The sequence below is a fragment of the Mytilus californianus genome, unplaced genomic scaffold (genome assembly GCF_021869535.1).
Source record: "Mytilus californianus isolate M0D057914Y unplaced genomic scaffold, xbMytCali1.0.p SCAF_7, whole genome shotgun sequence".
NCBI classification, from domain to species: domain Eukaryota; kingdom Metazoa; phylum Mollusca; class Bivalvia; order Mytilida; family Mytilidae; genus Mytilus; species Mytilus californianus.
Window position 1 is genome coordinate 85,836,785 of NW_026262723.1, and position 15,872 is coordinate 85,852,656.

A 15,872-nucleotide genomic window follows, 5' to 3' on the forward strand; every position below is an offset into this window, starting at 1 on the left:
TGTAAGTGTATGGATCTTTCTGAAATTGTACTACAAGGTTCCATATCACAAAGGGAAAGCTGGAATTGAGTTTGGGGCTAATTGCCGAAACGTTTAGGAATTGGGGGCCAAAAAGGGGCCAAAAATAAGCATTTTTCTAGTTTCCAGACAATAACTTGTGTTCAAGTGTATGGATCTCTCTGAAATTGTACTGCAAGGTACCATACCACAAAGGGAAGGCTGGGATTGATGGTGGGGGTAATTGCCTCAATATTTTAGGAATTAGGGGTCAAAAAGGGGCAAAAAACAAGCATTTTTCTAGTTTCCAGACAATAACTTGTGTTCAAGTGTATGGATCTCTCTGAAATTGTACTGCAAGGTACCATACCACAAAGGGAAGGCTGGGATTGAGTTTGGGGGTGATGAATCATAAGGGGGTTCAAAAAATTTGGGGGGGGGATTTTTTTTTTTTCCTTTTTTTTCTTTTTTTCCTTTTTTTTTTCTTTTAAAATTTTCCATTTTGAGTTGGTTATTTCTGATTTATATTCAAAAGCAAATAATAATGATATTGTAGGAGATACACACCAAACAAGTATTGTGCAATAGCAAGAAATTTTCAATTGCACAGTATTGCACAATAGCAAGAAATCTTCAATTGCACAGTATTGCGCAATAGCAAGAAATCTTCAATTGCACAGTATTGCGCAATAGCAAGAAATATCCAATAGCACAATATTGCGCAATAGCAAGAAATTGTCAATTGTACAGTATTGCGCAATAGCAAGAAATATTTAATTGCACAGTATTGTGCAAAAGAAGATACTTCGTATAAATTGCTTATTTCTTGACCAATTTCAATGGGGTTTTATTCTTGAATTCTTGGGGTTCTTTAATATGCTGAATCTAACCATGTATTTAGTTTTTGGATTTTAGGCCCCGTTTTTAAATTGGTCCACATTGAGGTCCAAAGGGTCCAAAATTAAACTTTGTTTGATTTCATCAATAATTGAATTATTGGGGTTCTTTGATATGCCGAATCTAACCGTGTATTTAGATTCTTAATTTTTGGTTCTGTTTTCAAATTGGTCTACATTAAGGTCCAAAGGGTCCAAAATTAAACTTATTTTGATTTTAACAAAAATTGAATTCTTTGGGTTCTTTGATATGCTGAATCTAAACATGTATTTAGATTTTTGATTATGGGTCCAGTTTTCAAGTTGGTCCAAATCGGGGTCCAAAATTAAACTTTGTTTGATTTCAACAAAAATTGAATATATGGGGTTCTTTGATATGCTGAATCTAACCATGTATTTAGATTTTTGATTTTTGGGCCCCGTTATCAACTTTGTCCACATTGAGGTCAAAAGGGTCCAAAATTAAACTTTGTTTGATTTCATCAAAAATTGAATTCTTGGGGTTCTTTGATATGCTGAATCTAAACATATATTTAGATTTTGGATATTGGACCGTAATAGGTGAATGTCCAATTTAAAATTTTTAAGTTCTTAGACCACATTCATTCTGTGTCAGAAACCTATGCTGTGTCAAATATTTAATCACAATCCAAATGCAAAGCTGTATCAAGCTTGAATGTTGTGTCCATACTTGCCCCAACTGTTCAGGGTTCGACCTCTGCGGTCGTATCAAGCTGCGCCCTGCGGAGCATTTTATTTAAATTGGTCTACATTAAGGTCCAAAGGGTCCAAAATTAAACTTAGTTTGATTTTAGCAAAAATTGAATTCTTGGGGTTCTTTGATATGCTGAATCTAAACATGTGTTTAGATTTTTGATTATGGGCCCAGTTTTCAAGTTTGTCCAAGTTGGGGTCCAAAATTAAACTTTGTTTGATTTTAACAAAAATTGAATATATGGGGTTCTTTGATATGCTGAATCTAACCATGTATTTTGATTTTGGACATTGGACCATAATAGGTAAATTAAAAAAATTCAAGTTCTTAGACCACATTCTTTCTGTGTCAGAAACCTATGCTGTGTCAAATATTTAATAACAATCCAAATTCAGAGCTGTATCAAGCTTGAATGTTGTGTCCATACTTGCCCCAACTGTTCAGGGTTCGACCTCTGCGGTCGTATCAAGCTGCGCCCCAGCGAAGCATTTTATTTATATTTATGAAAATGTAGAAGATACAAAATATAATGGTATTATTGTCAAATTGATTTTTTTGTTTTCTGTCAGTGGTCATGCTGAATAAAAGTTTTCCCAGATACATGGTCTGATAGTTAAAACTTTAAGCTGAAATAGCAAAAGAGGGTACAATTGTAAGCGTACTTTCATTCCGCCGTGTATATATTTCGGGTAACTGTTTTTCACTAGAGAATATTGGATGTAAATAGTGTGAAAGCGTCGATCTTGATATAGTTGTTTTGTTTATATTATACCAGTTTATTGTTTACATAAATAAATGGGTTAAAATTTAAATGATTTTCAAGGAACTAGTTTAATTAACCTGAGTCAATCTAGTAATTATAAATAATATTGATGATGATGAGGAGGATGTTTTTATAACTCAAAATAATTTATCAATGATCAGGACATTGAACTTGATATAAACCAAATTTAAAGAGCAGATTTGTTCTTACATAAAGTTTCAATTATAGAAGTCGACCGAAAAGCAAATACACAGAACAATTTCGACAATCCAATAAATATAAATATTACAATTAGTGACAATTTAAAAGCATATGATTTTAAAGATTTGCATAGAAAAATTATTTAAATCTTATTCTTTAATAAGCATTATTGTATTATCGTGTGTTGAAAATGAGTACTAATCACTTCATCAATGTATGGATCTAAAGCACTAGTGTAATTAATCCCAGTATAAAATAACTAGTGCAATCATTCCGGTACAAAATCACTAGTGTAATCATTCCTTGTTTAAAAACACTAGTGTGAACATTCCTTGGATGAAAACTCTCCACTTTTTACATAAATCATTTATGCAAGTTTCAAATACACTAAAAACTATAAAGCCACATTTTATATATGTTTCCCCTTCAAAAAACCCTTTTTAGAACCTTATAATGACTGGTGGATGTTTTACACTGGACCCGGATAGAAAAACCTAGTGAATTTTTGTTGGTGGATAAAAATCACTGGGGATTTTCTTCCTCCGGATAAAGTACACTGGCGGAATCAAACCAGTGTTACACACATAGTTTGTAATAAAAATTATAAGAAAGATAATAAAAAATGGAATAGTTGAAGGAAAAGGTTTTAGAATATATGACATTCATGCAGTCTGTTGACTGTTAGTTTTAATTGTGTCTTAATAATAAGGATAATGTATACATGTATTGTCAGATATTTACAAAGTATAGTATCTAGTTTTTCTTGTCTTTAATAGCTATATTGATAATGTATCAGATTTACTTTTGTCATAGTTTCATTGAAACTAGACTTAAGAAATATACAGTTTTGCACTTTTTAAAATTAATTGATAATTTAAAGTGCTTATTTCCAAATTGTAGAAAAGGATCTTTAGTATATTTTGTGTATTTTATTGAATGAATTTAAAACAATTTTTAGAATTGATAAGACTTATCATGCCTGGTGTACAAGCCCACATAGGAAACTCAGAACACAAGATCAGAAAACAAGGAATGGTTTTAGCAGAAACTTTAGCTTCAGTTATAGATCCTAATGGTCCTAAACTGAAGTTTGAGGTAAATATTGTTCATAGGAGGGTTTGGTAGAACACACTTATTTGAACTTGGATGTACATGAGACAAAAACCAAGGAATTACTTTTGAAATACCTATATGTCAAAGGAATTGCAATTTATACCTGTTCTCTATCCTGATGGTTGTGCTAAGGTCATCAGTGACCACCTTGAGAATTTGTAAAGATCAAGACAGATCTGACTTATGCAGAACACTTGATTGTCCTCTACACTTTTTTACACATTTTATTTGAGAGATCATGCAGCCTTCATTGGTCTGAATTTTAATGTTTTGAAAAAAGTATTGAGAAACTTCAAATGCCAAAATCATATTTTATTGGTCAATAAATGGATGAACTTTTTTAATAGGGTAAAAAGGAATCTATAAAAACATGTTATTTTAACATATATATTTCTCTCTGTTCTTTTCAGTATGAGAAAGATAAAGAGACTGTGGCATTATTGGATCTGATGATACCCCCTTCTGATCCTGGTTTAGAACAGTTACAAAAGTAAAGGCTTGTCATTTTATTATGCATGGTCACATACTTTTGTTTCACAACATGATCCTAAATAAATTAACTGTAAAAGGGATTTAAGATATTATTGTTCTTTTATTTATACTGTTGGGATGAAAGGACTGGCTTATTTAAAACTGATCCAAAAAATTTAAAAGTGGAAAATATATCAAAAAGGATAATGTGATTTAAAATTTTAAACAAACATTGTTTTAACTGGAAGCTTGATTGTTTATTTTTTAAGAAAATATTTTTTGTTTTCAAGAAAATTTGAAGCAATACAGTTAGAGCAAAAAGCAGAAACTAAAATGATGGACACAGACCATAAAACAGCTAAACAGATGGAAACTAGAACAAATGTAGATTCTGATTTAGATAGGTAAAAATGTGCTTGGTTAATTTTAATCACTTACTGTAGATTCATTATTATATGTTGGGTACCAATTTTCGCTGATTTCGTTGGTTTATGTCAACCACGAATTTAAGTTTTCAACAAAGTATATATTTTCCATAGGCTTGTAAGCAGACATTGGGATAACCACGATCCAATATCCATGAAAATATAATTTTTCCTCAATCCACGAAATTAGTCCCTACGAAAATAAATGCATTCACAGTATATATATACAGAAGACAGGTGTATGAACTAAATAATTGTTAATCTGGTATGGTTGTGGGAAATAGCAAATGAAGATAGCTGAAAGTTATCATCTGTATCTACTACATTAGAGATTATAGTTTCAGTATTTTGTTTTGTTTCAACCTCCTTTCATTCTTTTTATTAATAATTTATATGATAACTAGAAAAACATAATATAAATAAAAGTAGATGTGGGACACACATCAATGACACAACAACCCAATGATACATAAAACCAAAAGGCAGCTAGAGGTCACCATAAGGTCTTCAACAAAAGATAATTGGATATACAAAATGTTAAAACTCTAGATGGCTCTAATATGGTTACAATTTGTATTATATATATTAATAAATGATTAGGTTTACAAGTATTTCACAATAATTCACATCCTTTCAAGAGAAATTAAGTATTCATAAATCTATACAGTTTGTAACAATATACAGTTGGCTATTGATCTCCTTCAAACATAAGTATACAATTGTATATAGAATGATTGCAATGCTATTTACTTGGTAATAGTATTTATTCTTGAATTTCAAGGTAATTTAAACACAATTAATTATAACTTTGATATAACAAAAATTACTTGTGATTTATATTAAATTAGCTATATTTGTAGTGATGATGATTTAGTGCCATATGATATGTCAAATGATGTAAAAGTTACACAGGTCAAAGAACCAAAATATATTAGAGATTGTATGGAAGGTATGAAAAACATTTTATTGTTCTTTCCCAATAAAGTAACAAAGTTAATAGGAACCAATCTGTTAATATCAGTCTAACCAAACCACCTCTTTTGCAAAAAACAATACAAGTTCCAGAATTTGAGAAATAGGGAAGCTAATCCGGCAGTGGTGGCAAGGGCATAACTATTTGTATAAAGCTTTTTATTTAAAAAGGTAGAAGACCTTGATGCTTCATACTTTGTATCAGATTCCTTATGTTAGGAAGTTTCCTTTGTCAAATGTCCATTGTCTTTGACCTCAATTTCATGGTTCAGCAACTGCTGAAAAAATAATGTATAGTTTCTCACTAAATAATAGTAAATGGCAAAATATAATATTTGGTATAAGGGATCCTTGCAAGGTTTTCATGTCTGCCAGACAAGGTTCACCTAAACTCGACTTCATTTTATTGATCAGTGATCAAGGTTAAGTTTACTTTATCAGGTCTGTTTTTCAGATACAATAAACAATAGGTCAACTGTATTTTGTGTATGGTATGATAGTAAGGTGTACATGTTCATCTGTCACGGTTCACCTAACATTTACCTCATTCTCATGGCATAAGAAAATGATAAATGTGACCTCTCCAAACATGAAAAAAAACAAAATTAGGTGATGCAATGTATGACAATGTAAACCCATGTGAGCATACTGCATACATTTTTCAAATAGTCAAAAGAATGTATGAATCTAAAAGATTTTTTACCTTGTCTTTGGAAAAAGTAGCACTTCAGGGTACATTCACCTTTATCCAATTTTCTCTACTATAAAAACAGGAAATTTCTAGAGTGGTCTCTCCTTAAAACAAGTATATCTATTCTAACATGTTTAAATGAAAGCTAACTTACTACTTGAAAAAAACATAATTCTTTTTCATCAATTATGTAAATAAACAGAAAATTTCTTCCATATGAATTTTTATTCTGGGAGTAATCTGTAGTATTTTATACACAACTGATGAATTCACCTATGAAATTAAGAGAAAAAACTGGAATTCATAAAAACTTTGATTATACAGAAACTGCCTTTCCAGCACTTCCATGTTTTGATTATTGATGTTACAAATTGTAAATTTTGTATTTAATTTTTTTGATGGCAATACAGCAAAAACATATTCTGAAAGAGTAGAGATTATTTAGGGTAAAGATAACTACATATGATACAAAATTCTGAATGATATTGCAAAACAAATAAAATACAAAAGGAACAACACTGTCATTGTTGTTTAATTTAAATTTTGATAATTTATTTGGGACAGTAGACCTTTTTGCAAAAAAGTGAGAACTTAAATTGCCTATGTTTTAACAAACTTGATTATGGTAAAACTGCTTTGTGAAAGGGGACTGGTCTACCATGAAGTTTAAAAGAAAACAGAAGAACTGAAGAAGGCCAGTGGTTGAAATGTCTTAAAAATGGTATGTACTACACAAGTGTATGGTCAAGTATGTTCCCTTTTGGAATTTCAACACATGAGCATTTTTTTTGTTTTTTTTCTAGGGCTGATATCTAATGATGAACCAGAGAGAACAGAGATATGTCTCAAGTGCGCTGAGGGGTTGATCAGGAAACATCCAGACGGCTTAGAGGAGGTACAAAATATCATTAAAATTCACAAGTATATAGGTTTTGAACTCTCTAGAATGAAAAACAAGTTGTATTGCAATTAACACTGAACAAAATAGTGATTATCTATTTAACTTTTTACTAACTTGTTTACACTTTGCCAATGAAATGTTTACAAGAGCACTTTTAATAGGCTTATTATTTAACAACCATCTCCTTGGTTTTATGGAAATGAAAACCTTACAATAGAGAAAGCAGTTTGTTTGAAGGAAAAACGTCTTGTTAAGCTTTTTTTACCGTAACAAAATCATATTGCCCGTCCAAAGAACTAAAATATTTCTGGTTGTGTAGCATTGGCCATAATATTTGTCAGTTAGTTAAGAAAACAGTTGTAATAGCAAAAAGTGGATTTTTATGGAAAAATAGCAGATCATTGTTGAGGAAATTGTGATAGAATATAGTAATTTCAAGCATAAAGTGTTTTCAAGAAAGAAGGAAACAATAAAGAAATAAACAGTAACTATCCATTAAAATACAATTCGAAATAACATTGGAATTCTCATATTCCTATCTGATTATTAATGGCTTCAATCACAGGAAGTTACAAATATGAAGACGATATCATTAAAACAAAAAGATGGAAAAGAAACATTGTTTTTCTTCCATCTGAGGTTCATTCCTGGCATTCTGATATGGTGTCATTCCTTGCATTGGCATTCTGTTATGGTGTCATTCCTGGCATTCTGTTATGGTGTCATTCCTGACATTTTGTTGTGGTGTAATTCCTGGCATTCTATTATGGTGCCTTTCCTGGCATTCTGTTATGGTGTTATTCCTGACATTCTGTTATGGTGTCATTCCTGGCATTCTGTTATGGTGTCATTCCTGACATTTTGTTGTGGTGTAATTCCTGGCATTCAGTTATGTGCCATTCCTGGCATTCTGTTATGGTGCCATTCCTGGTATTCTATTATGGTGTCATTCCTGGCATTCTATTATGGTGTCATTCCTGGCATTTTTTATGGTGTCATTTCTGGCATTATGTTATAGTGTCATTTCTGGCATTCTGTTATGGTGTCATTCCTGGCATTCTGTTATGTGTCATTTCTGGCATTCTGCTATGGTGTTATTCCTGGCATTCTGTTATGGTGTAATTTCTGGCATTATGTTATGACATTTTTGTTATTGTTTGTTTGAATGAATATTCTATAATTATTCGTAATCTTATCATATTAATAGAAATTCAAAAAGGAAATATAAGACCAAACTATATGTTTTACAGATAGCTACTGAATTTACAAAAGTTCTGTTACACTTGGGAGATAAGTATGCTATACCTGGATATACACAACAGAGATTTAAAGCTATGGTGTCACTTACAGTCTGTGTTCCAATACAGGTAACATTGTACCCCATGAATTAACTCCACTGTTTCACATCAGGATATGCCAAACTGACTTTTAAAGTTTATATAGCAGCTTCACCCAGCTGCTAACATGCATAGGTAAAAAAGTATCTGGTCCCTCTCCTGTCGTCATTGGGTTAAAAGATTCAAACTTACAGTCAGTGTTCTCATACTGGTAAAATTAGGTTCCATAAATTTACCCCTCTTACTCCCTCTCTCATTGTTGTTACACCAGAACTTAAGGTTATGGTAGAGTTCCTGAAAATTAAGATGTTGTATTTATATTAGAAATTATAGCAAGGTTTTTATTAATGTAAATAATGTTACTGGGTGCATATTGCAATAATAAGAAATTGCATTCTGATACATATATCTGTATGCAAATTTTCCTGAAATCGCAATATTTAATCTTGCATTGTTGTCCATTCTTAAAAAATCTCAATAATTTCTAAATTTACAGCATATTTGAATTTAAAATTTAACAATATATGCTAAGCTATGCAAAGCTTGATTGATTTATACATAAAACAGGAATTATGTGGTCTTTTTCACTGATTCAGTGCAAGTTTACAGCTCATATTTCTTAATTTGCACCAATTAGTGAAAAAGTCAGTCCCTTTGCAAGAATATGATTTTGGAAACAAACAGCCAGCAGATTCATGTTATACCATTATTTTAACTTCTTAGAAAGACAAATTTGTATTTTATGAATAATTTCTGTTCAACCTTCAAGCTCCTTACTATTTTTTGCTTTCTCATATACCCATGGTTCATTAAAATTAGTTACATTGAAATTAATATATAAGATGGAGATATTCTTTGATTTTTTATATTTTGTTTTCAGGTTGCTGACTATCTGACAGCAGAGTTCTATGACAGAAACTATAATCTTAGACAGAGAATGGATATATTAGAGGTAAAGTTCTTATCCAATATCTCAACTGTCATTATGTCCTTCATCTGCAGTCAATTATCATTTATATCATTTGAGGCCTAAACTCCAACTCTCCAATTCTTTAACGAAAGCTTGGTTACATATATGATTCATTGAGATACCAAATATGTTTTAAATTTCAGCTTATCTAATCCAAAGGGTATTGATAGCTATTTCCTTCACTTAGAGATTGTCATCTTTTGTTCTTCTACCTTCTATCAGCCATTCACTTGGAAAAAATCGTCTTCTCTGAAGCCACTTTGTCAATTGGAACTACATTAAGATGTTCTTTTCAGTGGTGCATGTAGTTTCAAATTGGTTGTTGATACCCTAGATCACATGGTTTTATGGCTTTTTTGGTAAAAAATTTAGCTATTTATTTTAATAATAACAAGACAGATGCTAGAGTTCATAGCAGGTTTGAACTGATTTTTGGGGCATGTAATTGTTTAATGAATGGTTATAGATACTATAGGAGTTTTAATATTATTGACCTTTCTTTTGGCCCTATTGAAAAGGTGGAGGTACAGGGGAATCTTTATCCAATGTGTTCAGAGGTGTGTTCCAAAGGGGATTCATTGCATTTGGGTGTAGTCTCCTTTTTTGTTGTTGTTTAATTTCCTATGTATCTTAGATACTACACTAAATACCGAACAAAATAAATTGAATAGACGATAAATTATTTAAGTCAAAATATGGAAGTTTGAATAATTTTAAAGTTGTGCAAGCATTTTAGGATAAATAAGCAAAAGTTTTAAATGTATACAGTCAGTTCCTTTTTAAACATCCTCACAGGTACTTGTTATTCCTATTATTTTTTTCTCAAGAAGTCAAAAGTTGAGCAGAACATTAAATTTGACATCACAATATAACAGTTTGTGATATGAAAAAAAGGTTTGTTTAGCTCAATTATGAAAATTTCACCGATTGTGAAAACAACAATAAAAAGCTGTAAATATTCAGTGTTTACCAGGTGAAAATAACAAACAAAATGCTGATGCAATTAATTAAGTGCATTAAAATTTAATTTCGGAAAGTTAAAAAGAATTGTGCTTTCAACAAGTGCAATCAAGTATAACTCTGCAGTTTTATTTGTGGTGTATTGCAAAGGTTTATATGTACATTTGTATTAAGTTTCCTTTAAGTAAGGCAGTCAAACATAGGTGATATTATAAAAAAGATTTTAAGAGAATTCACTTAACTTACTTCTACCTTGTTCTTTATGCACACAATGATATAAACTATTTAATACTATAAACTAAATATATGAATTGACATACCAGTATTTAAAATTTGATGACACATAACATTAAATAAAATAAATGGAGAATGTGTCCATGGGACACAGATGATGCCCCCTCTTGCATATGAAGTTATAAAAAGGCATAGCTCGAGAACGGTAAAAGTGACGCCACCCAAATTTGAACTTGATTTGAGTTTTGTGGTAATGAGCATTGTGTATAAGTTTTATAACATTTGGTTGAGGCAAACTAAAGTTGGAGAACGGAAACGAAAAATTCAGCAATTTTTCCATATATAAAGGGCATAACTCCTGAACCGTAGAAGTGACACCACCCAAATTCGAACTCGGTCTGTGTTTTGTGGTAATACACATTGTGTGTAAGTTTCATAACATTTGGTTGAGGCAAACTAAAGTTAGAGAACGGAAACCAATTTTGGGACTTATGTACGGAGGTACAGACAGACTAGGGTAGTACTTAATGCCCCCCTTCGGTGATGGCGGGGCATTCAAATATAAACATGTGTATTTTGATATATTTTTCATAATTTGAAAGTCTACATATCTTTATTAAAATATATGCACATATCTGCTGTTGGCCTACCTTTCAATTAATTTTGAAATTACCATAGACAATTACTGGATAATTGACAATTTAGGTTTGACTGTGCGGAATCAGTGTTTAATTTTCTGCTATTTTGTAAATTTCAATTTTTGGTAACTGAAATATTTCATAATTTCAGAAAATTGCATAGTTTCATTAAAAGGTTGAGTCCTTGATTAATTTTACTTTCATGCATTTTGAGTAGGATTATAGCCATACTGAACTTCAATTTTTTTCTATCCGTTATGTCAGTTATGCAATAAAAGACGGACAATTGTAATGATGAGTAAAATACAAATATTTTCCCAAAAATTGATAGGTACATGTAGTTAATGTTTTTTACAAGATCATTCTGAAAGAGTGGAAATAAATGAATCACTGAAATACAATACATTTTCAGTTCTTGTAATTCATATGGTGATATTTGCATTTAAACAATTACAATTGATAAAACATGTTTATTAATTAACCATTTAATTACATAATAGTTATATTCTGTCAAAAAAATTATTACAACTTTATTATAGCTAATCAACACCAGCAGAATTATTAATTAACAGAAAATTTAATAACATTTGGCCTAAGGTACAAATGACAAGTACTTGATTCATTAAATTAAGTACTTGTTAATTTAACCCAAAGAAATACAATTAACAAGTACTTGATGACTGCATTAAGTACTAATTAATTTGTAATGTGTAATAATTACTTGTAAGTAATTTTCACACAGTTGTATAGCCTAGGTATAAATGTTATCTTAAATCTACATTTGTCATCAATTGCAATTTTATCTCTTTATCTGATAATCTACAAGTTTTACATATTTACTACCTACAATTAAAGATTTTTATTTCTGAAGAAGTTTAAAAGCAGTAGAAGATATAATCATGAAGTACTTAAATGATTTAAATGGTGAGTTTTATTTCTGACTTTAATAGCAGTTGTTCATTGTATTGTTGTTTTCGTTCTTTATTGACAAGAATGATGATAGATTTTCTTTCAAATTCATTTTGAAATAAATTAATTACAATTTTCATAATTTTGATAATTCACCAGGCAGAGAATAGCAGAACATTTTGAATTTATTTAACTTTTTTTTTAAACCTGAATGTTTTATATTATATATTATCTTCTTTTCTTTTAAGATTGGACTTTGAAAGATGCAGATGTGCAGAACAACTTCCAAAATGAACATTATCAGATGTTAGAAGCCAATATGGTAAGTTATATAATGGATTTTTTTTATTTCTTTTTAAAGATTTCTTTAATGTAAAATTTGTATTATAAGACTTGGAATTAAATCAAAACATGACCTAAAAATTTTCTGTTTTAAACAATCAGTTAAATATATATCAAATATAGCCATATGAAATTCATAATTTCAATAAATTTTAAATTTTTCTTTTTTATACTTATTCAGCTTGCTATCAAAAGACAAGAACAGGAATTCTTAACAGATTTTGAAGAGTTACGACAACAATTCAAAGATATCCTGTCCACTGCTGGAATAAACCAATCACAGTTTCCTGAAACACCAAATAAAAATGTTGTAGCAGTTGACCCCATGACCCCAACTTTTATGCTGACACCTAATGGATTAACAGATTTAGACATCCAGAAATGCCTGCTTATCAACACTTTAAATGACTCCACATCATATAGAGACCAGCTTCAGTCTGATGGATGCAGTGATGCAGAACACTCTCCAATGTCTACTGATACTGAGCTATCTGATGATGAGGATGAAACTGTCTTTTTTGAGAGGGAGGTGGAAGGATGTGAGGATGAAGATGTTTACAATCTAGACGATTCATTACAGTTTTCTACTTCGTTTATTGCTGGGAATTTTGTTAATGGAAACCAAGAGAAGAAAAAATCATTTGGATCATCCATGGGTCAAGGGTCAAATCCTTTGGCCTCTTCCACCATGATTGAAGAACCAACTGTTCCAAAGAGATGTAAACCAATATGCAGAGGAGTGTCTATTCCAAAAGCTTCATCAACATTGCTGTACAAACCGTTTCCCGAGAGAAAAGGAAAGCAATCTTTTTCACCCGTTGTCAAGATTAAAGATATCCAGATAAAGCCAATTTCAGCAAGTGTATCGAACAAAAAGGAAACAACTGTTACAAATACCAATACTGAAAGTGTGTTTACATGGTCTCTTCAACATTCCTCAACTGATGTGCCTTTAGAGGAATCTTACTTGAGAACTGTGAAGAAAAGGTCAAACAGGCCATCCCATTCATCTAGACAGATGTCAAAGGTCACTGTCAGGTCTCTCAAGATGGCTTCCAGACCAAATCTACTTCCAAATGAGACTATTAAAGGAATATCTATGATAACAGGGAAATCCACACACAAGAATGAAATATATGCTGATGGTTTGTGCTTAGAAAACCCACTGTACAATTCAACCAAATCAATTCCTCGTAGTAGCACAAGAGTCAATATGCAGAGCTGTAGAACAAAAGGTGGTGCAGATGATATAATATTCAAGAAACCTGTTGTCACTTCCAACAATGAAAAAGTTTGTGTTGAAAGGAAAAATTCTGTTGTCAAAAAACTTTTAAAATTGAGAGAAAGTTTTAAAAAGAAGAATGGTACAACTGATTTACGTACCCTTGCAGTGTTATAAACAATAAGAATGACAATTTATAGATTCAAATGAACTTTGAACTCCTTTAGTGCTATTTACTGTGATAATAATTGTAGATAACTTGTTACCTCTTATGAATTGTTACTGATGCTATTAAAAGGTAGAATTTTTTTTATTTTCATCGCTATTTTATTTTTTAAATGAAATGAAAACTTGCAATTTTTAAGTTGGTCATGGTCACACATATATATGATATAAGCTGTCATATGATTGATACAATTTATTGTTTCTTTAAGACTTTAGTGACATATATTTTTATTGAATAAGAGGAGACATTGCGTATACATAAATGAGACAGCAACCCAACAAAACAAAAACAAAACAAAATTGTCTAGAAGACAACATGCATTCTTCAACAATAGACAAGTGTCTTTTCCAAATGTCAGACTGTAATGGTCCTGAGTCTCACATTTTGTAAATGATGAAATAACATTAGGATATAACAAAACAGCCATTGCCCAGGCTTCTTTCTTGGGATAGACCTGTAAACAATTGGCAGGTTAAACTGGTTTTAAACTGACTTTGTAATGAAAAACAATCTTTTGTTGTCCATCATGATAAACAAATATTCTCAAACACCACCAGGCTGGTCTGGACCAAATTTGACCACAAGAATTGTTAACAGGTATCTCAAAGTCAACATACTGTCTGCAAACAACACTCACAGTCAAGTGTCTTTACCAAGCTCTCAATGTCCCATAGTCTAGTTAAAATGATAATAGATTTATTAAACTTGGGACAGATGTGTAACAGACTAACATAAGAGCAAACTGTAAAAATCAGTTGCAAGTGGCTTAACCCAATAGATCAATACGATGATAGTTGTGGTCAAGGAACAGTAAATTGGCTATGCCATTTATTTTGGTAAAATTTTGCATACAACTTTGACATATTGAATTCTAACTGGAAATGAAAAAAGAATTCATTTAAATGTAATACGTATGAAATGGCTTAATATTTTTCCACGAAAATCCTTAGAATAGTTCAACATTTGCAGATCTTTATCAAAAGCTTTGTCGAAATTAACTTTTAAAACTCCATTCTTTACACCAAGTACATAGATTTTTCATAAAAATGGATATACAACGTATTTTGCCAGATAAATTTTAGTTTTGATTGATGTAAAAATAATATGGGGTCAAGACTTTGTTTTTTGGGTATACATCATTCACAGTGGTATTCCTGTTGAAAAGGTACCAAAAAATGTCAAAATAAGTAACATAATCCCATTATAAAGCCATGAAACTTTGCATTTTTAACATTTTTCATTACCAAAACGGTAACATATTGGTTAATTTATCAAAAGAAGCGGATGACCCTATGCATATCTCATAATTGTCCCGTTGCGAGGGACATTGAAATACCGGGCGTCTGTCCCTCTGGTCTTGTTAGCGCTCTCAGGTGTGCAGTTCTTGCCATATTTTTATGAAACTTATTTCATAGGTTTATATCAGCATTGTCTTTGACGAGTTTGAAAATCAGTGCAGATGAATTATTTTTTTAAAGAGTTATGCCCCTTAGAAACATTAATTATATGGAAAATTGCATCATTAGTACTCTCATGTGTACAATTCTTGCCAGATTTTTTTTAAAACTTATATCATAGGTTTATATCAGCAATGTCTTTGATGAGTTCAAAAATCAGTGCTGATCAATTATTTTTATACGCCCGTCAAAATTTTGACGGGACTTATTATGGTATACAAATGTCGTCTGTCTGTCAGGCGTAAACATGTTGCACCGTAACTTGAGAACGACTTATCCAAATTTCATGAAACTTAATATAGTTGTTTCTTATGATGGTCAAACGATCTTTATACTTTTTGGTGAAAATAAGATTAAAACTTTTTGAGTTACGGGACTTAGTAACTAAAACAGGTGTGTGTTTTTTTTCACATGTCGCGCCATATCTCAAAA

At 31.1% G+C, this 15,872-nt stretch overlaps 1 protein-coding gene across 2 annotated transcripts in view; it reads left to right on the forward strand.

The window, feature by feature from the left end:
- LOC127707704 (telomere length regulation protein TEL2 homolog) overlaps nucleotides 1–15,872 on the forward strand; it is a 51,491-nt gene that overhangs the window by 19,118 nt on the left and 16,501 nt on the right. For both annotated transcript variants that reach the window (XM_052212389.1, XM_052212388.1), the window contains exons 8-14: nucleotides 3,531–3,667; nucleotides 4,096–4,175; nucleotides 4,447–4,560; nucleotides 5,442–5,530; nucleotides 7,048–7,139; nucleotides 8,396–8,512; nucleotides 9,363–9,434. In XM_052212389.1, the coding sequence (XP_052068349.1) occupies nucleotides 3,531–3,667; nucleotides 4,096–4,175; nucleotides 4,447–4,560; nucleotides 5,442–5,530; nucleotides 7,048–7,139; nucleotides 8,396–8,512; nucleotides 9,363–9,434 (701 nt within the window). The remainder of the gene's footprint in view (nucleotides 1–3,530; nucleotides 3,668–4,095; nucleotides 4,176–4,446; nucleotides 4,561–5,441; nucleotides 5,531–7,047; nucleotides 7,140–8,395; nucleotides 8,513–9,362; nucleotides 9,435–15,872) is intronic.